At 44.3% G+C, this 23855-nt stretch overlaps 1 protein-coding gene across 6 annotated transcripts in view; it reads right to left on the minus strand.

The window, feature by feature from the left end:
• The window catches only part of ARHGEF25 (Rho guanine nucleotide exchange factor 25), an 83151-nt gene that overhangs the window by 34214 nt on the left and 25082 nt on the right, over positions 1–23855 (minus strand). The window contains exon 1 of one of the 6 annotated variants that reach the window (XM_020778409.3): positions 23478–23709. The exons of 4 other annotated variants lie outside the window; for them this stretch is intronic. In XM_020778409.3, the coding sequence (XP_020634068.3) occupies positions 23478–23568 (91 nt within the window). In that variant the 5' untranslated portion in view covers positions 23569–23709. Of the gene's footprint in view, positions 1–13082; positions 13240–23477; positions 23710–23855 lie in introns of those variants that run through there. One more of the 6 variants, XM_020778431.3, reaches the window with a different exon arrangement.

The following is a 23855-nucleotide window of genomic DNA, read 5'->3' on the forward strand; positions in this document are numbered from 1 at the left end:
CCCTTTGCTATGTAAAGCTTGGCATCCTTTTCCTGCTGGCAACATAGCCATGATATTGTGCAGTAATACCAGGCCATTTCCTTGCTTGCTTGCTTGCTTGCTTGCTTGCATATTTATTTATTTATTTATTTATTTATTTATTTATTTGACTTGTATACTGTCCATCTAGAACATGTCTAGTCTGGGCAGTTTATACAAAAATACAGATATGATAAATGAAAGCATATATAAATTAAAAGATGGGGCCCAATTTTACTACAAGAGTCAAAACAAAACAAAGTGATGGCTGTTGGGAAGGCCTGCCTGTACAGCCAGGTCTTTAGTTTGCTATGAAGGCCCAGCAAAGGGGCCAGGTGGATCTCTAACGGTAAGTTGTTCCAAAGACAAGGGGCCACTGCCGAGAAGGCCCGCTTTTTAGTTTTTTCCCTTTGGGCCTCTCTTGGAGTTAGGCCCCTCAACTGCCCAGCCTGGCTGGAACAAGCGACGCATTTTAAAAAATTTTAAGTTGTGGGTGCAGAAGCACAATATCCTATATTCATAAGCTGGAAGTTTTTTGAAGAATTGAATTGGCTTCTTTAACAGTGAACATATCTCATGGTCCTTCTCACTGTACTGACTATACCTCAGCCTACACAACTTTCGGGGTACATCAACCCAAAGGCAGCCCACCAGAAGTTCAATATACAAGGATAACCCCACAGCATTTTGATGACCAAGGAAGAAAGCCCCAGTGACACATTGCACTGTGACAGAAACAAATATATATTTGGTCTGCCTTACATCGTTTAGTGTTAACAGAACTGACACTGTGAATAAATCTGTTTGTTTTTTCAACCTACCTTGAACTGGGGGGGGGGGGCATGGGGAAGGGGTTGCCATGCCTTAATATATGGCTGGTGGAATGTGCTCAATTCAGTGGGTCACAAACAGTCTGCTAGAACAATGCAACTTCTCCAATCAATTGCTGCTGCTACAGCCTTCCCCAACTCCTTGATGTGTCAGAATACAGCTCACAGAATCCTGCAGCCCAGCTACTCTATGCTGGCTGGAGGATGTTGGGAAGTTCAGTGCAACACATCTAGAGAGTATCAGGTTAGGGAAAACCAAGGAACATATTCAAGAGATAGCCTTGAAGAGCTCCAGAAATACCTAAGTTCCAGGGTAGAAAGGGTTGAGTTCCACCATCCCATAAAGACAGCCTCCTCTTCCTAAGCAGTTATTATGAACCAAGCACCTCTCCCTTGGCCCCCTCCCTCTGCTTTCGTGGGGGATAATATTGGCGGAGGACGGCACGTTCCTTGGCGAGGCTCGTGTCGCTCCGGCTGCGCCTTTTCCACCATCTGTTCTGCAGGAGTTCCATGCGCTGTGGTGGGTGGAGTCATGATGTGAGGGAAGGAGCAGCTCGGGATTCAGAAAGAGAGAAGAGTTTTGCCCAGTCTTCCTCCCTTCTATTCATCACAAATTTATTTGTCAGGACTTTCTAAAGACGGCGGCTCTCAGGCTGGGTTACCAGCCAGTAAGCAAAACTTCAGCACTCTATTTTCAGTCAATATTTAAAAACTGCACCTAGGGAGGGATCTGAGAAGGGCTTAATCCAAGCCCGGAGCTTACTGTGGCAGCGTTCCAGAGCCTGTTTTGCACAGCCAAGACTTAGTTCTGGAAGATATGAAAGGAAAATAAAAAGGACAACAGAGGATCTTAAGGCATGTGGAGAGAACTTCAAACCCCCCCCCGCCCCCGCCCCGCCCCCTCTATCTCATATCAGATTTCAGGGCCTTCCTGTTCAGAGGGCTTAATTTCCATGCAAGACAGAGTCCATGGCATCTGTCTTGTAGAATAAAATGACTCTTGTTTCTGATTGTGTAGGGGAAGGAATTGGCAGAGGAAAACGTTAGAAATGAAAGCATGTATTAGCTAGGGCAGATTCAAAAAGGACTTTTTTAAAAAAAACCAACCTCCCATGGTTGCTGCCTGCCTGAGATGACAAACTTCCAGAAGCGGGATGGTTCTGGAACGATCAGAATATATGGAGTGGCCTGGGACCAGAATCCCAAACCACTCCATGTATAGAACTAGAAGAACCCAGGTGAACAACTAGCTTTTGAATTCTATTTCAATCCTGATGAAAGAACAGCTTCCCCCACCATACCTGAGGGGTGGCAGGCTAAGGGAGGGTGAAGAGGCCCAGGTACTGTAGTTTAGGCGCAGTGGTTCTTAACCTTGGGTGACTCAAGTGTTTTTGAACTGCAACTCCCAGAAACCCCAGCCAGCACAGCTGGTGGCAAAGTCTTCTGGGAGTTGCAGCCCAAAAACACTTGAGTAACCCAAGGTTAAGAACCACTGGTTTAGGGGATTCTGAGTGATGCTAATCCACCACCTAAGGCAGCAGCTGCTTCACTGCCACGATAGGCCTGATCATGCAAGGAATTGGGCACACTAAAATGGGATCTGAAAATATATCTGTCTTTCTTTCTTACAGAATGAAAACATCTTTTAACATTTCTGACAAAAGATCCATGGAAAAAAACCACCTAGCAGGTCACACCACACAGCTGATGAGCTGTAAATTGGGGTACACAGAATATTAGACAGGCATTAAAACCATACACCTGCTGTCCTTCTGCAAGCGGGCAAAGATCATACTTTTCAGGCAAGCATTTCTTCAGTAACGAACTACCTGTGTGTGATTTTCTTAAAACATGGATTGTTATGCATTACTGCTTTGACTGTGACTTCACAGCTTTATGAACAGTCATTTCAAAGATTTTGTTTCAAAGGCCTTGAGGCATATTAAAGACTTATATGCTTTACTGGCTTAAGTATTTATAGTCCCCTTGAGGCCCCTTATCTGGAAAAAAGGCGGCATACAAATAACATAAATGAAGAATCTCTAGCTCAGATCTACAGATGTATCTGAAGAGGCCTGAAGGCTGAAGTCCACGAATGCTTATGCTAAACAAAACTGGGCAGTCTTTAGGAATCCAGAGGACTCTTTGTTTTTGGTGACATATATTAACATGAGCTGGATAGCTCAGTGGTTTAGGTATCTGGTTGCTGAGCCAGAGGTTGGGCGTTTGATTCCCCTTTGTGCCTCTTGTGAGTACTGTACAGCCAACCTGTATGGCCTTGGGCGAATGGCACAGTACTAGGGTGCACTCAGAACAAGGTAATAGTAAGCCACTTCTGAGTATTCTTTATTTGGAAAACCCTGAAAAGAGTTGCCATGAGTCAGAATTGACTTGACACCACATTATTATCATTAACACGGCCGTCCACTGAAAATTTAAAATATTAAAACTTTTCTATGACTACCCCTCCTTGGTATAAATACCACATTCACAAGGTTGGAGTCATTCCTACCACTAGGTAGAATGAAGGGGATGCCTGAATGGCAGAAAGTGAGGGGTGGGGAATGTTGGAAGGGTGTTTCGTGCCTCAGGTGTAGTGAAAAACATGGCTCCATTCACCGGCCAGGCTGTTTCAGGATTAAGGATTTCAGGAGTAAGAAAGAGAGAGGAGTGCTAGATCATCTTCTGCATCAGTCATTAAAAACATTTGGGTATTTATATTTTTGGCTGTGAGAAGAGGTAGAAGGCTCAGGGCCCCTATCCCTAAGAGAGGTGGCACAACATAGCAAGGTTTGCTACTGCAATGGAAAATCCCAATAAGAACATATACAAAGACATTCCAGTTTGGAAGTACAGCAGCTAGTGAGGAGCATGAGGTGATGGCGAGGCTGGGAGTCTTTGCTACAGCCTGAGCCAACGTTAGGGCACACCCGGTCTGTTTTCTTGGACTATAATGTTGAGGAATCAGAGATGACAATCTAACATAAGGGACATCTGGCAACATGAGTGTAGGTGTCCAGCCAGCTCTTAGATCACCAATCCCACACTGCTGCAAATGATATGAGTAAGATGCTGAAAATATGAGATTGTTATCTCAAATCGATTGATTTCAAAGTAAAAAAAAAAGTTAGCATTTAATGACATTTGCCTTTGGCTAACTGTAGCATTACTGGCAAGCAAAATGGTCTGTTCCCCCCCCCCCGGAAAGCATCCTCCCCCCTATTCCCTCCACAAGCATAATTAATTTAGGGGCCACAATCCCCTGGGAAATTCATCTATACACAGAAGAAAGTCCTGGTGGATTGTATCCCCTTTCCCTCCTAAAGAACAATAATCAATTCACTTTCGACTATCTTATCTAATACTTGGTTTCCCCACCCACAAAATTCTTCATTTTTCTCTTTCCTACGTCTCCTGTAGACATATATTCTCCAGAACAGATCACGCAGATCGGTATCTTCTAAAACTCATTAATCTTCCATTCATAAGGCATTTCCGTTCAGACCATGAAAAAAATGCATGTTCCGTTCTAAAAGCTAAATTTCCCAGATCCACTACCGCACAATATTTTGGGCGGAAAGACAGGCTTGCTTGATGGTTTTTGCTAACAGGATATGGCACAAAAACTACCTGCTGAATTTCCCCTTTTATTTTGTTTCTTCCATCAAGCCTGGTGGGAGAGACCAAACCGCGCCAACTAATTTTGGCACATGAGAACGACAGTGCCACTTTCCCCGGTCTCTGGTAGTGAAACTATAATAATAGTATAGCAAATAACAGGGAATGTGTTGCCTTGCTAATACAATGAAAATTGCCTCAAACAATCACCTCACTTGCCTCACAAAGTGAAGTGATTCCATCAAAGCTCACCACTATACTGTACATGCTGCCAGAGAACCTAAAGGCTACAAATCTCCCAGAACTGCAGAGGAAATCTACAAATGGACGCTTCTGTTGCTCCATTATAGGACCAAGGACTGTGTGAGCCCTCTGGCTGAATAGCTACAGTGGGAAAATGTTCAGTCCCTAAGGCTGCAACCCTCTGCTTACATATTCAGGAGAAAAAACCCATTGAAATCAAGAGGCTTGAGTTGACAGATATAGGATTTGGACTGTAAAAGAGCCAACACAGGAAGGGGGGGGGAGAAACACAGCAAATGGTTAAAACATACTGAACAGCCTTACGTCTTGGACAATATTAGGCAGCCTGCCTTAGGCAGAAGATGACAGAGTAACAATAAAGGACCATAGATGGTCAATTATTTTGTTTATTATTGTTTTACCACAGAGGGGTATAAGTTTATGTTTTCTGCCACAGGCACTCTGAGAAAAGCGTTTCACCCCTTGCCATGGCTATAATGGGCATCAGCCAATCTATCTGCACTCTAGAAACTTTTGTTCCTTTCCAACTGCTCCTATAAAAATCCCACAGTTCTACTGGCTGAAGTTACAGCAGGTACTTCTTCCCCCAGAAAGGATGTTGTGCTTATAATCTAAGAGTGAAAAGCAGCTCAGGTAAAAGCAAGATGGTTCCTTACAAGCAGATTTCAGACCACATTTTCTTGCATAACCTCCCTTATACAATACTAGATAAAGCAAAAGGGTAGGAGGGAGAGACAACATAAGGAGTGTCAAGGCCTCTCTTTCTACCCTGGCTTTGACAGATAGCAAGGCTGCATTCTCGATTAACAGGATACTGGGATTACAGGAGAATAAAACAGAATTCTGAGTCATAGAGCGTATTTGCATTATATATAGTACAGCAGTTTAATAGTGAAACAGTCATGGCTCCATCCTATGGCATCCTGGGGTTTGTAGTTTGATGGGGCACTTAGAATTCTGTGCTACAGAACTCCAGTTCTTTGAAAGACAGCACAGAATTCAAAGTATCTCATCCAACTACAAATCTCAGCATTCCATAGGACAGAAATACAGCAGTGCTACCGAGGTGATCCCATAGAAGGGGTATCAAGCTGATATACCTGGATACTTATATACATTGCAAATTTATATTGGTTTCATAGCTCTTTAAGTGTCATGAGTTTCCCCAGGGAAATCCTGGAATCATAGTTTAATGAGACTACTGAAGCTTCACCATTAGTGACCACTAGTCCTTTTCAGACTTTTCACAGTACAGGAAATGAACCATTGAATGCACTTAATTAACCTTATGGCATAATCCCGTGGTATAACCTTTAGTTTACTAGTTCAAATCTTCCCATGTGCCTCAAATATCCAACCTCATTTAAAAGATGAAGACTTGGGCAAGCAACTGCACCCATGGATAAATAAATATATGGTGTGATTTGTCGATTTTTTAAAAAGGAATTGGGAAGTGAGGACCTTTAAATACTTTACAATTGTGACGTTCATTTTGGCTGAAAAAAATAATAAGAAAAAAACAAGGTTTTCAAATACATGGGTGCAGGGCTAACACTGGAGACTGGCACGCCTGGGCACCTGCCAAGGTCCATGTGTCAACAGGAAGACTGTGGCTAAGCCCACCCCACCCCTGTTGTTGCTCCTTGTGGTTCCTGAAAGCTTAATAATAATAATTGCATGCTGTCAAGTCAATTCCGACTTATGGCGCCCTTTCCTGTTTTGCTAAGTAGAGAAAACACAGAAGTGGCTGACCATTCTCTTCTTCTGGGGACGCGCTGTGATGGTGCAGCTTGCCGAAAGCCACACAGGCTGGCTCTTCTCCCAAGAGGCTCAGAGAGGAATCAAATTCCCAGCCTTTGCCTCTGCAGCCAGATACCTCAACCACTGAGCTATCCAGCCAGTACTGACAGCTTACCTGCCCTCTTTTAATGAGTTAAATTGGCAGGAGGAGAAGCAGCAAGCACGTCTGGCTGCCCTTGGGCATGTGAGACAACCCAGAGGAAACTGTCTTGGGTCCCTTTCTTTGGGAAAGGCAGGATAGAAATAAAACAAAGAAACAGCTAAACAAGTAAGAAAACAAATGAATGGATTGTGGTGTCGGCAGCAAAGAGAAGGTGGGCTAGATGAGGGAAGACTCCTCTTGGAGCTCCTTCCCCATCATTACACTGGAAATGAATAGTATAGAATTATAGAATTGTAATTCTAAAATTATAATTTAAAAAGTTATGACTACAAAGAAGGAGAGGGGGGAAAAGATGGGACAAGGTAGAAAATATGTTTGCATCAAAAACAAGGAGTGAAGTGTACTTACAGACAGATCATAAGAGTGTTGTATGGATTGTGCGTCTGTTTTCTCTTATTTCACTGTGGCACAGCAAAATAACAAAACAGAGGCACAATCCATAAAACATTCTGTGATCTGTCTGTGACTGCATTTCACTCCTTGTTTTTTTTTTCTCTCTCTCTCTCTGTCTGTTTGGAGAGACTCACCAAGTTCAGTTCATACATAATTTTGGTTTCCACAAGTATGATCATTAAAAGGGAGCAGGGGTGCAAGTCAGCTGTGAACTACTTATTAATTGACTCCCGTCTGTGTTGTCACAAAGCACTTCCCAACCTTGGGATCCCCAGAGGTTATACAACTTCTCCCAGAATCACTGCCAATTGGCTGTACTGCTTGAGACTTGTGCAGCTGAAGTCCAGCAACATCTGGGGACTGAGCATTGGGAATCATTGTTTTAAAACAACAGAATGCTTTGATGGTTGTTGTGGGTTTTTTGGGCTCTTTGGCCGTGTTCTGAAAGTTGTTCATCCTGACGTTTCGCCAGTCTCTGTGGCCGGCATCTTTTTTTTTTCCCATAGCGTGAAGGGACGTTCTGAGTATTCCTAGATGGCTGTCTGCCATTGCCCTGTGCTCTCTGGTAGGCCTGATGGAGACTCTGACAGTTGGGTGCCAGGAGAATGCAGAGAGGGAAACAGAGGATGTACATGGATGGGAGAGAGATGGCAGGGTAGGTAAGCTACACCTGGAAGAGGAAGAAGAGGAGGACTCGTCTTCTTTTATAGGTGGTTCTGAACCTTGGGTAACCCAGGTGTTTTTGGACTGCAACTCATAGCATAGCTGGTGGTAAAAGTTTCTGGGAATTGCAGTCGAAGAACACCTACAGGATCTGAGGGGAAAGAATGGGGAGAGGCAGAGAAGGAGTTGGGCCCAGTATTCTGTATCCTAAGGGAGGAGGATATAATCAACATCCACCCCTAGACTGGGGTCTGGGATCTGAGTCCAAGGCCAAGGGATGGAGGCAACTAAGGGGTACGTATACCCATATTAGCCGAAGCCCTACCCTGACCCAGGAGAGGCACTGGAGGAGGAAGCGCCAGACCAAGCACTAGAGACATCAATGGAAATGGTTTGGGGGCACTGCTCAGTGGCCAGCGCTACAAATTCTCTCTGAAAGGGTTGAGTTGCCTTGGGACTGTCCTGAAGACCCAACTCCAATTACTTTGGGCAGTCCAAATCCAGTGACTGGAACTGTGGTTTGGACAAAAACTAAACCAGGCAGGGAGGGGGGGCCAGTGAAGCCAATTCAGCCCCCCCCCAACAACTGATGGGACAGGGTGCAACTGGTGCCCAACCCTTCTTTGTGTCCCACTCCCCCTACACTAATAAAATCTAGTTCCAGCAGCTCTGGGAGTCTAAATACAGTATATGAAACCTATGGCTTCCAGTTTAGGGGCGGCAGTCCTCATGCATAGATAAAATAAAATATGGTCTTAAAGCAGTATTCGTACCAGCACAGTATTTTTAAGAAGGAAATAAGGACCTTTAATTTTGGGCGAGGAATGTGACAGCATACAGCTCCTGTCAGCCTTAATGAGGAGAGGTAATGATGAAGATTCAAGGAGGGGCACAAAGCACAGGTACAGCTGCACAGTTGCACCGCTGTTCCATGGTTCAGTACTCTGCCCCCTCCCAGGGGTGCCCACTCAGAGGCAGTGCCCACAGGAGGCGGGGGTTAGGAAAGCCAGGGTACCGCCTCTGAGTGGGGTGCTGAACTGTGGAACAGCTGTGCAGCCATCAGTCCAACTGGCATGAACTGCCAAACCAGCAGTTCATGCCCATCTCTAATGAGGATTATGACAGTTGCTGTCCCAAAACATCTGAAGGCCCACAGGTTACCTACAATGGATAAATGGATAAATGTCCATGCGTGGCTTTACAAAACAAAACAAAAAACCAGACCAGCCTGAAGCTGTGGGTGGCACAGATGGGCAAGACTGATGGCTGACTCAGCATTCTGCCCACTATATGTCTATTATTCAAACTGCAAAGCCGGGCGGAAGCTGGGCCAGCCCCACAACTGAAACATTCACCACAGATCTTACTTTTACATCACATCTGTCCTTACTGTGTTATGTCAAATTTCACTGTAAGATTGATGAACTTACTAGAATGCCCCAGATCCACCAAATGACACAGACCAGACAACCTTCCCACAGATTTAGGAAGTCAGCCCTTGCTAAGCAAGGGCTTTTGATTGTTGTTCTGCAAATCTTCTCAGCTATGCCTCATCTCAAAGCAGTGCCATTTTTAATCTGCATACATTTAAATGAATTAGCATGTACAATGAGTTAGAGGCCTTTCTTCCTCTCCAAAGAGAAGGGATGGCAGTTTAACACGGTATGGATATCCTTCCTGGTCTGCAAAATGCCACAGGACATTAGCCTTGAAAGGAAGGACTATGACCTGACACAGAAATACCACAATTGCTAGCGACAGAGATTGAGGAAAGGGAAGAGTGAGGGGAGGAAAGGAGGAGAGGGAGGTGGAGGGTGGATGGAAGAATAGGAGAGGTCTAGAGAGCAGGGTGCTGTTAGAAACATGACTACATAGCCAAAGAGGATCAAAAGAAGTTCCCATATCTGGAAGGACTGGCAGTCAAGGTCATATGGTAGTATGGCCCATTGGACAGGACACAGAAGGTAAAATAAAGGAATGGGTTCTAATCTCTGCTCAGACACAGCCCTGCTGCCTTCAGCAACAATATTCTTTCACTAAACCTTAGTTTCTCCATCTGGGAGCAATTGCAACTCATCCCAGAAGTACGTAGATTGATAGGACTAAACAGATGAAGACCATGAAATTCTTGGCACAGCTAAAAAAACAAAAAACACATCCAGTTAACAACAGCAGCGCAACAGGACACACCACAAATTTCAATCCATTCCTTTTCCCTACTGTAAAAAGGAATAAGGTGAAAAGGTGCCCTCAGATGATGAAGAGCAGTAACACAGGAAGTTTCAGAGTCACTCAGGGCACTCTCCCCTCTGTAGAATACTACACTACAGAGAATGCAACACCCCCAAAGCTCCTGACAACAGGCTATGCAGAGGAAAGAAAGAGGCCTCCGATCCCATCCCACCAAAGCTCATGTCGCCACAGAACCAGAAGTTTACAAATATCCTCAGCTCCAGGCAACCACCAGCACCCGGCCACAGATGTTCAAATGTATCAAATGCATCTTTAAACAAGCAAGCAAACAAACAAAACACAGCCCTATCATATGATCAAGAGGGCTAGAATGGAAAGGATCGTTTTTGAAAAAATGTTCTCTATTGTGCTGAAACCATAAAGAAACAAACAAAGTGAAACACCAAAAGCTTACAACAAAGCAAACAAAAGCCCCACTGAAAAGGGAAAGAATAAAGCAACAGTAACAACAAAGAATAATTGTATTTCTTACGGCAACCAAGTAAGAATATCAGCATTTACTCATGAGTGTATGATGCTGATTGAAAGCCTGCTGACATCATTATCATACTCATCACTAAGACTGTTAGTGTAGTAAACAGTGTGGTTTCCAGAGCCCATCCTTTCAATTAAATCAGCGTCTAATCTGATTTAGATGAGATCACATAACTAAGTAAAGGGTGAGAAATAGTCTGGACAAACAGTTCAGACTCTCGACAAAAAGTGGCAGTGTAGAGTGCCCTTTTTCACGGGACCAATCTGCCCATTTTACTTCCTTCTAGGACACTTCATTCAAACTCCCCACGCAAGCAGTAAGTCAGTATTCTGTACTCTCTCAGCATTCGACTACATAACAGAAAAGATCCACATGGATCCAATGTGCATTTGCACCCAGGGAGCTGGGTTTCCTCAGGTGAACTTGCTTTAGCCAATCACACAGGAATCAGGAGAGACAAAGGAGTAGGAATTGGGAATCAGCCCTTGCTTGCAGCTTGTTAAGGCAGCTTCTGTTATAGCCATCCAGTTTTGCTTGAGGCATGACTACATCAGAGCTACCTTCACAACTGCAAAGAAGTGCTAATAAGGAATTTTTCTTTCTTTCCTTCCTTCCTTCCTTCCTTCCTTCCTTCCTTCCTTTGGCACCCTACCACAACTTTGTTGCAGCACTAGCACCAAGTCTTTTTTAAAAAGAAAGAAACTGCATTATTAACAAAGCTTTGAAGTCTCCTTGGTGGTCTCAAGACATTTGAGGGGAACTGACCCCCCCCCAAGTGACTGCATCTATCCCCACCCACCACCAGTACCCCCTGTGCGCTTTTCTGCATTGGCTCAAGAGATCACACTGTCTGAGCCAATGCAAATGCAATCACTACTAAAAGTGTAGAAGCCGAAGCAGTGCAGAGGGGAATGAATTCAGATGGTGGGAAAACTCTGGGCAGATTTGCATTGACTTATATGTCATGTAGTCAATGGAAAATAATGAGAACCTGACTGTCTCATTACCAGAGGATTTTCCAGATTATTTGCCAATGTAGTGGCCCCCCTCAGCTAGCTCAGTCCTATTACAGCTGTTTTAATACCTCCTCCAATGATAGGTCTCCCCTCACAATTTTTTGTGGTGGTGCAAGCCTTGGACATCAGCTGTACAGTTTTATTGTACAGTTCTATTGTTTTCCTTGTTAGAATGCAATCAAATTACTCGCAAAAAAGGCACTTAAATTGTATGTCACAAGCACAGCAGCAGGTTGTTTTCGTCATGCCACTATTCAACCCACTTCAGAAAGTATGAAGCAGTGTCTACCAGTTGTGGCTTCTGACTGTGTTCCGAAAAACCTATTTATATTAGCACAGCTGGATCCAGGCAAGCATGAGAATAAAAGCAAGCAAGCAAACAGCTGTTCACTAGCAGAATGGTTGTGTGAATCATCCCTCCAAGCTCCTTCCAGGCCAGCTTCATTCATAATGCATTTCTTGCACAGAAAGCCCATCTGTGCAGGAAACAGAGCTACACCCCCCCATGCAGAATGACACAACTGACAATCAAATGCACATGTATTCCAAAGCACATTCATATGCAGAGTGTACCCAAGCTAGGAAGATGCAATCACTCTAAAAAGGTCAGGTCCAGAGTTGGATATATTACTTCCTATATTGCTGGTCTCTGAATCATGGGCCATGCTAGCTGGTGGATTGTGGGAGCTGTAAAACACACACACACACACACACGTTTCCCATACTCTGATCATTCCAGCCCCCTCTAATGGGCATCCCAAAGACCATTCCAAAACTGGGTAGTAGACCCATAGACAGAATTCCTGCTACTGACAGGAACTACATGACTTCCTTCCTCCTTTCTTTCCTACATCATGTCATAAATGGAATATAAGATTCCCTTTACTCTTCTGCTCCCAAGTCTATTGTTTTTGAGATGCAGGATTCACCCCGCTTCATTGTGAGGCTGGCCCTGTAGAAGAGGCCAAAATCACTTCTGTACCTTTCCTACATTCAAACAATTATGATCCTGATCTTCAACCAAAGAGGTTCTTGGAATGGCTTACAAAGATTAGAAATTAAAAAAGGCCCAACATAAAGGCTTATAATCTAGAAGATGCAACAAAAAAGGAAAATTATTTGGAGAGCAGAGGGAAAAAACATGAACCAGGCACTAAATTCTGAGCTACAATCTAATTAGTTAAATTCTTAATGTTTATTATTTTGTGTTTGTTTTTTAATCATCTGATCATTATTCACATATGCAAAAAAGAAAGCAAATGTGAACAGGTGCCTCAGCTAATGCATTATAAACCCACAGCAGAAGCTGTTTTTAGGCTCATGTACGTGAGAAAATTGCCTAGTGATTGACCTTCAATATACTGTACTCTGGAAACTTCACCAGATTTAATAAGGTTCCTATATTATACAACTTTTGATATGCAGAGAGGCAAATACCACCACTACTCCGCAGCTAATATGATGCAGATAGCTGCAAATGAAAATTAGGTGTGAGCAAAGGGGACATCCCCAGAATTTGTTATTGCATTGTTAAAGTTTCCTCCTCTCCCAGATCAATTCTGCATCCAGACACGACTCCTTCTCCTCACCTCTCACAATCATAAATCACTTTGCCTTGTTCCAGAGCTGCTCCAGTCAGCAGATGCTACCTTGGCATCAATTCAGAGGAATGCTGAACTTAGGGAAATGTGAACCGCTAGTCTCACTGAGTAAATATACATGCTTCAGAAGCATCATCTCAGCTTCTGGATACCTGGAAAATTAAACAGGGAAGGCCATTTGGGGTCCCTTTTCTAAAATGCAATAGGATCTTCACCTGATTGCTGGAACAGCTCCAGCATGTTTCACCTGTTTCATGTCTTACAGGAGAAGCTTCAGCTGTTCATTATCACATAATCACAGTAGCAGCAGCATTTATACAGTGCTTCCAAGTTTTCAGCATACCTTAGCATGTTTGATCTGATAGCCTCGGGACTAGAGAACTGAAGACAAAGGCATCATAGCCTCATCTCTCAGTAGGAGACCAAGGGGCCAATGGGAGACTTTCCCCCTTGCCTTCCATGAAGACCATTACTGGCAAGGGCAGCACCACAGGGCACAAAGGAGACATAACTCTCTGCAGAGTTTTAAAAGCATCTTACTGCTCAAGATATGACATTCAGACATACTGTACTTCAGTTTTTGAGAAATCAGAATGGAAAAGAATCCCATTCCAAACTCATAAATATCAAATTATACAGCAAAGGAAGCAAATTTATATATTCTAGGAGAGTGGTTCCTAACCTTGGGTAACCATGGTGCTCTTGGACTAAAACTCCCAGAAGCCTTCACCACCAGCTGCACTGGCCAGGATTTCTGGGAGCTGCAGTCCAAGAACACCTGGGTTACTCAAGGTTGAGAATTGCCACTCTAAGAGGTCAGAGGGGATCCTGCTACTGTGACACATCCACACGATCAAGCCCTCGGGGATTTGCCTCTTCTACACACTGGGTTTCTACAATGTCTGATTTCTGCATGCAGGCCAGAAAATAAGCCGCTGCTCTAAATATTTGCTTTTTCATTTCCTCCTTCTTCCCTTTTTATTTTGTGATGTAGCTCTTAGATTGTGAGCGGCTGGCAAGGAACATGTTATCTTTCAATATACGGATAGTGCTTAGCTTTTCTTTAGGGATTTCCAAGTATTAAATCATCATTATTGTCATCAAGAACTAAGAAAGAGGCTGTGAGAGAGTGGATGGCCTAAGGCTACCTAATTATTTCTGAGCAGAAGCGGTATTCAAAGTAGGGACTTTGTGGTCCCTAGGGTCTTCCTTTATTGTTGCCGGTGGAACTGACCTTCCTAGAGCTAACAGCAACAGCTCTGAGACAAGAAGGTGCTGGGGAGAGGGAAGACTTTCAACAGGATTGTGGCAGAGGAGGACAGGGTTAAAAGAACCCTTCTGGTGTGTCCCAGGCCCAATTTGGATCCCCAACACACTTCACCTGCTGTCATTTAAGAAAAAAAATGTTGAGAGTTAAATGTAATCACATATTGCATCTAGTTTCATATTTACGCTCTGTGCAAAGAAGAGGTTCACAATCTTTTGGCCACAAGAGACACATAAAATGCTAGCCAAGGGTCCTGCATGTGCGTGCATGCATGTGGATGAACAGACACATATACACATACCTCCCAATGAATCATTTTTTTTTACAGAAAGGTAGTGGAGCGTGTTTTCTCTTTCTTTCCTCCTTCCACCTCAGCTCTTGATAAAGACACTGCCGCAGTTAGGAAAGAGCACTCTGCATGGAATCAGTGGGAAATCAATTAAAGCCTTGGGTGAGGTGGGAAGACACAAGTTGTTCACCCCATTCCCAGGTCTAAGCCATTTTTATGGAAAAGACCCCCAACGTGCTTAATTTTGATGACTTTAGTTGATTCAAGTAGCACAGAAGCAGGATCACTGAGTGTTCAAAACAAAACAAAAAAATTATCTCAACCAAACCTAAAGAAGGATTGCTTGAAGTTCCAAGAATAGTACTGGTCACTAAATTCAAATCTGCACTTCATATCACAACCCACATTAAACAGATAATCCACAGATCTCACCTCATTAATGTCCCCTCCTATCACAAGCACCGTATACCATGTATAGTTTCAAAAAGACTGCTTTCTTCCCACCACACCCCTCTTCCTTGCTCATTATCTCTCCAAACAAGTTATCTGAAAATGAGCTTCAAGCACTCTCTACTTGAAAGATCTACAAGATTTTTATTCACTTATAAACTTTGTGGTTGTTTTTCCTAGTGCCTAAAGCCAATCATTAGATTTACAACTCACGGTAATTTCAAGATACTCTTAAGGACGCAAAGTACAGTATCTGGAAAATTCACAGATTTACAATTGATCTGCATGCCGGGCACAAAGTGAGGCTGATGAATGCTGGGCTAGATGGATCTTGTCCTCATCTGGCAAGACAGATTTTAAACTGCAAACCACCAGAAGTGATGGAGACGTCCACCTCAGCTTCATTTTAGGATTATTCACACATTTAAATAAAAAAATGGGGAAAATTACCTTATTGGATCACAACTCCCAGAATTTCCTAGCCACATCTGTCCATGGAGGCTGGGAGATTCAGGAAGGTACTGTCCAAACAAGTAACTTTTTTACGTTCTGTAAAAACACTCCTCTTATTTGTACTATCTCCAGATATCCCTTTAGAAAGCAAGTTGGGAAGAGTAATGCCAGAGGTTACCTCTTCCACTGCCAAGCTGGCTTTCTACTGTACCTGACAAACAGCTGTGTACTGTAACTTGTATTATTCTCCCACAACAACTATAAAACTGGTTACATGAAAAGTTTGTCACTCCATCTGTGTCACACAATTGCCCAGCTTCTGACTGCTACTTTTCACAACTGATGGTGGTGGTTTCAGGATCATGGTGAGAAGATAATGGGGGTTTCTAGCTGCTACTTTCCACAACTTATATTGGTTTCGTGCACATGGCAGTGAAGGACCTAATCACGCCAATCTTTCCCATGATCAGCAAGATGACTCAAACTAAGAGAGGAAATAAATGGCTGCTGCAAAACAGAGGGGTCTAGAACATTTATTATTCTACTGAAGCATATGCTGGACTGTTAACCATAATATGAAATAAAGGGATCAGGTTTCTGAATTATTTACTGTTGTTTACCACAGTAATGCTGGAAGGATGGAATGTGAAGGTAATAAAAGCTTCTTCCATTTTCACTGAGACGCCTAATAGCATCCAAGTCCACTCCTGTCTGGGATGCTATTTGCACAGGCTTTGAGGGCCAGGCTCTTTCAGCTATCAATATACAGTAGGCCACCCAGTGGAACACAGACAAGAGACAGAGCAAAGGCAGTCTAAAATGGGAGACAGCCTAAAGGTAGTATGAAGAGCACATTGTGAACATTTGGCAAATAAGTCAAAGGGAGAGCGCAGAGTCCAATCCTTGCAGTGAGATGAGCCACTACATACTCAAGATACTTCAGCAACTGGAGCAGGGTCGCCCTACTTGAGATCCAGAGATAGACCTTTTTTATACTACAATTCCCCCATGATATCCCAAACAGCAAAGTACACTTTTCTTATCTCTGTTAAAAATAAGTCCATGAGATTTAGTTAACCATCATCTTATAAATCATTTTGTGGGGAGTTAAAATCAGTTGAAAAAACAGAATCTCCTCCCCAGATTTTCACTGCACCTTTATGGCAAAGTTAGGATTCCAGTCAGTCTACATTTGTAAGTTCAGGTAAGAACTGAGGAGGCAAGACATGTATTCTGTATCAGTTAATACCAGCTGTACAGGAGTGATCTGGGGGTACAGAATGTAAGGTGATCCTGACATTGTCACCCAGAACTTCACAACAGTACACTGATGACACCCAGCTCTACATCTCCCTTTCACCAACTGCAGGAGATGCCGTTCTGTCCCTTCGGCGCTGCCTGGAGACTGTACTGCAATGGATGCAGGAAAATGGGCTGAGGCTGAACCCGGACAACACGGAGGTCCTGAGGGCGGGTGCCCCCATTGTTCACGGGTTGGGTGACTCTCTCTCATTTGGGGGGTGACCCTTGCCGCAAAGAGTGGGGTTTGCAGCTTGGGGATCCATCTGGACTCGGCGCTCATCATGGAGACTCAGGTGGCGTCGGTGGCCCGTACTGCCTTTTTCTATCTTTGGCGGATAGCCCAGCTGCGACCCTATATCGATACGGGGGCACTCACTACCTTGGTACATGTGCTCGTAATCTCAAGATTAGACCACTGTAATGCGCTTTACGTGGGGCTACCTTTGAGGTTGATGCAGAAACTCCAAGTGGTGCAGAATGCGGCGGCCAGACTCCTTAGTGGAGCGAGAAAATACCATCATATCTCTCCTATTCTAGCTGCATTGCATTGGCTGCCCATTCGGTTCTGCATTGACTTCAAAGTCTCAATGCTTACATATAAAGCCCTAAACGGTTTAGGGCATCGATACTTGGCGGAACGCCTACTCCCACCAAGATCTACCCGTGTCACTCCTACGAGTCAGGAGGTGAGGCTGAGGAGCCTGACGCCGAGGGAGGCCCGGAGGGAAAAAAAAGAAACTGGGCCTTCTCGGCGGTGGCTCCTCACCTCTGGAACAATCTGCCTCCGGAGATTCATAAGGCGCCTTCGCTGGGTATTTTAAAAAAACAATTAAAACATGGATGTTCAGGCAGGCCTTCCCCTCCAGTTAATAGTTGATTCTTTCTCTTTTTTCTTTTTCGTTTATTTTTTATTTCTTCTTTCCATCTTGAAGAACTGGCTACTTGACGTAATAATCTTTTTTGTTATAATTATTTGTTGCTTCATGTATCTGTAAGCCGCCTAGAGTGAGTGGTTGCTAAACCAGATAGGCAGGATATATATAAATAAATAAATAAATAAATAAATAAATAAATAAATAAATAAATAAATAAATAAATAAATAAATAAATAAATAAATAGATAGATAGATAGATAGATAGATAAATAGATAAATAGATTCTTCCATCTTTATTATATCCTGCTGTGGTCTTTTGGATCCTTGTCGTCAACATAATCTGTTCAGGGTGTTTGTATCTACCACTGACATAACAATAATTCAGTTCTCTTTTCTCAAATAGATGTCAATATAAGAAAAAAACAAAACAAGATAAAACCCAAGTTTCTAATATATCAGACTTCATACAGGGAGAAGTCTGCAATGATTGTTCATTTATTCCATTTTCCACAAGGGCAGACCACCACATGGTTAAGAGCCGAGATAGGATACATAAGGACATTCATGTATATGCATACATATGCAGATATCTCCAAAACACAAGTCCTAAAATGGAAAGTGCCAGAGTTACAGCCTCCCTAGAAGCGATATCTACTGTCTGACCTGAAACGCTTCTTTCTATGGCAACACAACAGGTATTACTTAACATGGAGGGAAATTACATTCTGCATGAGCTCAGAGGCACCGACTTCTTGATAATACTCCTTTTCTGCTGGGGCTGAAGACAGTTCCCAAGTCTGTTCAGCCCTGGTGATACCCAGCTTGGATGGAGCCCCAAAGCCTCCTCACACTAGGCCTCACAATACTGTATATTTTTTTATTTCACTCCCATTTTGTAACGTTCTCCACAGGAAATGTTTCCATGCCTTGTTTGTGGAGGCCAGCAGTGAGGGAACAAGGAGGCAGGGGACGAGTATCTAGCAAAGCTCCCCTCGGCTGCACGCCCCCCCCCCACCATCTGGGAACAGGTCCAGTAATATCTGAACTGGGGGAGTTGCTGGTAACCAGAGCAGCCAGCTGCAGCGTGGATGGTGAGTCACGGAAGTCTGGGTTTTGGCCAGCACTTATTTATTTCAGGGTCAGATTCTCAAGAAACGTCCTGCGGAGCAGAGCAGGCAAGAAAAGCTGGTCTCTTTCTTCACTCATCCTCCCGATCTTTCCTTTAAAATAAGAGGGGGGCTGACCTCACTAGTTTGGCCACAAGTTGCCGCCTTCATTCTGGAAGTCTTTGATCCCAGGGTGCACTGGAACGTAGAGTAATTTGCTCAGATCATGAGAGAAGGCACTTTGCACATGATTACAGATACTCTTTCCTGGAAACTTGGCTCAAGATGAAGCCTTTGCCCTCTGTCCACAAAGCTCTGCACCCTATCTCACAACAGGGGAGGATCTACACGGGGAGAATGATCTAGATTGACCTCTGTCCCCCAATAACAGAAGCCTAACTTGTTGCTTGTTTGGTCAGTTACCATGGTGAGGGGGCTTAGGGATATGGCGGTAATGTACACTTTGGAACTGCCAGCTGATTGTGGGAAAGAACCATCAACGGCCACCTCTGATTCTTCAGCCCAGGATGAGAGAATTAATATCAGCTGCCGTCCCCTCTTTGTAGTGCTTTATTATGCTAGCGTCCCAACAGCTATGCCAGAAATGGGAACAGAAGCCAGTCATTTGGGCTCCCGCACCCCTAGTTCCAATTTCACCGACATCCACAGCCATTACCCACAGATGTTTACAGGCCCCAAGAGGCCTGGTTCCAATCCCATCACACCAGTGGAAGAAGCCATCAAGCCTATTTGTGGGCCTCTAGAAGTCTAGCCAAAATGGAGCACGGATTGGGGATTAAATCACGAGCTTTGGGGATCTCAAAGTTTAAGTCCTACAGCTTCACAACTAGGCTGGGCTAAGACACTTTTGCTGCCTTGATGTGGAACAGGGGAAAAATGTGCCCTTCCTTTCAAAGCCAAGGTGCATGCAATACTCAAAGCCAGTCAAGTTATTCTGGTCCACAAAGTAGAAAACTCCACCAGTGCCTCCATGGTCACTGTATGACACAATAATATTAGTAATAATTTGCTCCTCTTCTATAATATCCACATTCTGCTACCTGAGGCAATCACCTCGCTCTACCTGATGTGGCAGGGCCTAACCCTGCTTCATAAGCACCTCTAAAATATGCAGTACGTTTGAGCCTGAGAAGAAATACACACACCTAATCTTGTTCCCCCTAGGCCAACATCCTTAACAACTCTACATTTGAAAGATTAATTATTTCATAGTGTTTGTCCTTCCAATGTGAATCAGTTTTCAATCTGTTTAACTGCCCTGGGTAAAATCAGTGCACTCAGGTGAGTCTACTTCTGTGGTGGACTAGATGCAAGGATGAGGACTGTGGACCCCAACTCTCATCAGCCCTTCTCACTGGCTATATTATCTAGGGCTGACAAAAATATCTAGTCCAACAATACCTGGAGGACTTCACGTTCCTCAACCTTGGGCAGGGACATTCTGTCAAAGAAATCAGACAAAAGCAAGCAAGTAAACAAGCAAACACTCTACAGGTCCAGATAATTCCTTGAGAGAAAATAGGTTCTTCAACTCAGCTTAAAGCAGGTTTAAAACTGTAGGGTCCCCTTACCAGAACTTTCTAACTACAAAATTGTATCAACTTCATCACCAGCCAAAAACAGGCCAACCTAGGTAGCCCTTTCTTGGTATGTCAGGGTAATGGGTTTCAGATGGATCAGTTTGCCAAGGAATTGTGCCAGAAGTAAGACTTATCCCCCACATACTGCTAATCTGGGATTACTCCTCTCTCTGATCCCTGTTATTAGTTCCTGTTGCAGGACTGAGAATCAGCAGGCATCACCTATTTTAGTGGAGTTGTAGAATGGGTAGCCATGGTACGCTGTGCAAGCATTACAGGTAAAAGCAAAATAGAAACAAAAAGTTTTTTTTAAAAAGACAAAAATATGATGGCACCTTAAACAGTAACTTACTTTTTTTTTTACATGTGAGCTTTTGTGGACAAGTTCACTTCATCAGATAAAGTGGACTTGTCCACAAAAGCTCACGTTTAGAAAGATATATAAGAGTTATGAGATGCCACCACATTTATGTCTTTTTTTTACTTTTTACTTTTATTTTGCTTTTTTTGTTGTTGTTTAGTCGTTTAGCACCTATATGTAATATTTTAATGGAGGAGACAGAACGGAAAATGCATCCAACCTGGATAGAATTAGTTGGGCTCCAGAAGTCAGTGGAAATACATTAGGAAATTGGAAGATGACTCTGGATGGAACAAATCAAGAGCTGAAAAGACTTAAAACCATATGTGCCTCCAATTAACAATCTTTATATTTCCATATGGGTAAACACACACATACACGGACAGAGGTGTTTTCAAACTAGTTTCCATAGATCACTAGAGGCTTACCATAGGATTTTCAATGACAGGAATGGAGGACAAGCATCCCAAAAAGGGATCCATCTGAAACCAGCTTAACTACTACCACCACAAAGCTTCTGCTCAATATGGAGCTACAGGGCTACACTGGGTGTGTTAGGATGCCTTTTCATCCAGAGGGCCACACGGAAACCTTATAGACATGGACAGGACTCTGTATGTGCTGACCATGCATCTCAAACACCAGAATCCTCTGCAAACCACAGGCTTCCAGGGGTTCCTTGGCAGAGAACGGTCAACGTGGGAAAAGTTGCATCAAGAAAGAAAGTCTGCCATACACCAGGAGATGTTGTTGCTGGTGATGTACAGTGCCATCAACGTACCTGATACTGAGTGACATTTAAAGGAGCACCAAAGATACCTGCCCTGAGGAGCTTACATTCTAGATTTCAATAGAATGGGTAGCAAGGGGAAGGGAGAGAAAGGAAAGACATAGGCAGCAAGAAATAAGCAAGGGCAGTTGTGCGAATTCTTCTGGTAGTTGCATCTAAGCACCAGCTGTTTTAAGCCAAATTGTTGACAGAAAATTAGTTTTAAGGCGACATTGGGAAAATGCATGCACAGGTAGGTAGCCCTGTATAGCTATTTTGGGAAGGATGCTGAGGCACAAAGGCTGAAAAAGAAGTGTCCAAGGAGCTGGTGCCTGTCTCTTTATCCACATCCACAAGGCCTCTCTTCAGCTTTAAGAACTTCACAACAGGCTTCCTTGCTCCCCAAACATACCTCAGTGGTCCCTCCATTCATAACCTTTCAAATTTTCTCCATCACAACTACTTCCAGTCTTAGCCTGACCTCGTCATTTGGGCAATGAAGATACTGAGTGGAAACAGGGGGAAAGTGGTAAGCAGCTGGAAAGTCACCGTTAAGGAACAGCCAGCCCCACTGCCGCTTAGCATTCCACATATCCAAATGGCATAACCATTTTTGTTACCGCTGTTTTTAACTGTGCCCTCATGCACAGCATCCTATATGCTCCCCAAGACTGTGCACACAGAGCTTAGTACACCACCAACCCACAGCTATGTATGTTCACAACCTGCTGGAGGCACACAGGAGGAATGCAGTCATATATATATATAGTGAGATCCAGTCACACACATTCAAACACACCCACACAACCACCCACACGTACAGACAGTCTCTCACACACACATTAGCCACAAACAGTGCCTCTCCACAAGCTTAGACACTGCCTGAATGCAGGAACAGATCTGCACATATAGCGATAAACACTTGGACCTTCAAGAGATGCACAAACAGTTCTAATTGACATCTGCAATTCTAAATGCAGCATTCTGAGGTTTTTCTGCGGCACAGAAACACAAATAAGCACTACCAGGGATATACTGTTCCAGATATATACACGTACACACGTTTTCTAAAAACAACAACAACTACCTGTAACCCCCTGAAGGATCCACTGAACCCCAGGTACTTTTCTCCTTCACCCTCTCCTCTGCACTCATCTGCCCATGAGCCAAGATGCTGGGACCACCCATTCTTCAAGCATGCCTGATATTCTTGCCACAAACTTTTCCTAACATACCACCACCAACTCTCACACACCTGTTTGTATCCCATCTGTACTGTGACCACAGGAGAGTGGCACCTTTGGAAAATAAGAATGGCATTGCATGCCCTACCACCACCACCCCGCATCTAACAGTGCCCTTTCCTCTACTGGAAGTAATCCTTTCCTAAGGGAAAACTGCCAGGATCGGATAGGAAGTGAGGAAGATGGGGATCATGTACATGAGAGCAGGTCCGATTCCAAAAGCCAGCACTAGCAGAATAAAACCTTGCTCACCCCTAGGAGCCCTGGCAGAGTTGTAGGAAGTGAGAAAGGGGCCAGTCATGAAAAGCAATAGGATTCAGTGCCAGAGACAGCAGGGAGGAGCCCCTGGCAAACGATGGTGCCCAAGAAAAAGGATGTGGTTTGTATCCAAGCAGCAGCAATTCAGAAGGATGACCAGCCAAGGTCCCCCAGGGCAGGTGATGCTGTTCTGATGGGAAGCCCATCCCACGCTGAGAGGTTTGGTGATGCCCACTTCAAGCACTGATGCTGGGCATTTGGCAAGTGGCAACGGCAGGACAGTCTCATGTATAGCAGACAAAAAGCATCATCATCATCAGAGCTCAGCCCGTGCAAGGGAAGAGGGGCCGAAGGGGGGGGGGGCGAGAGAAGGACGAGTGCCCATGCAAGGGGACACCGCTTACTCACCTCGTGCCCGGGAGGGGCAGCAGCTGCACTTCGCCAGGACTTTGCGGAACAAGTGGTGGCAGGCACAGCCCTGCTGGCTCCCACCCCTCATGGTGCCGCCCGGCCACGCTGGGCTCCGTCACCCGCGGTGCCAGCCATCGAGCAAGGGGGACGGCACGGCCAGCCCGGGCGGCAAAAAGGGGCCGGCGCTGGGGGTGGGGGGTGGGGAGTCCCGCCACCGCAGCCGTTTTGCTCAGTGACAGAACAACAGGGCTGGGCTGGTGCTACCCGTGGGGAGGAGGAGCCTCTGCAGCTGCCCCCTCCAGATCTCCCTCCCATTTTCTCTCTCTCTCTCTCTCTCTCTTCATCCATCCTCCAGAGCTTCCCAGAACTAGATTC

Source organism: Pogona vitticeps, chromosome 2 (assembly GCF_051106095.1).
Source record: "Pogona vitticeps strain Pit_001003342236 chromosome 2, PviZW2.1, whole genome shotgun sequence".
Classification (NCBI taxonomy): domain Eukaryota; kingdom Metazoa; phylum Chordata; class Lepidosauria; order Squamata; family Agamidae; genus Pogona; species Pogona vitticeps.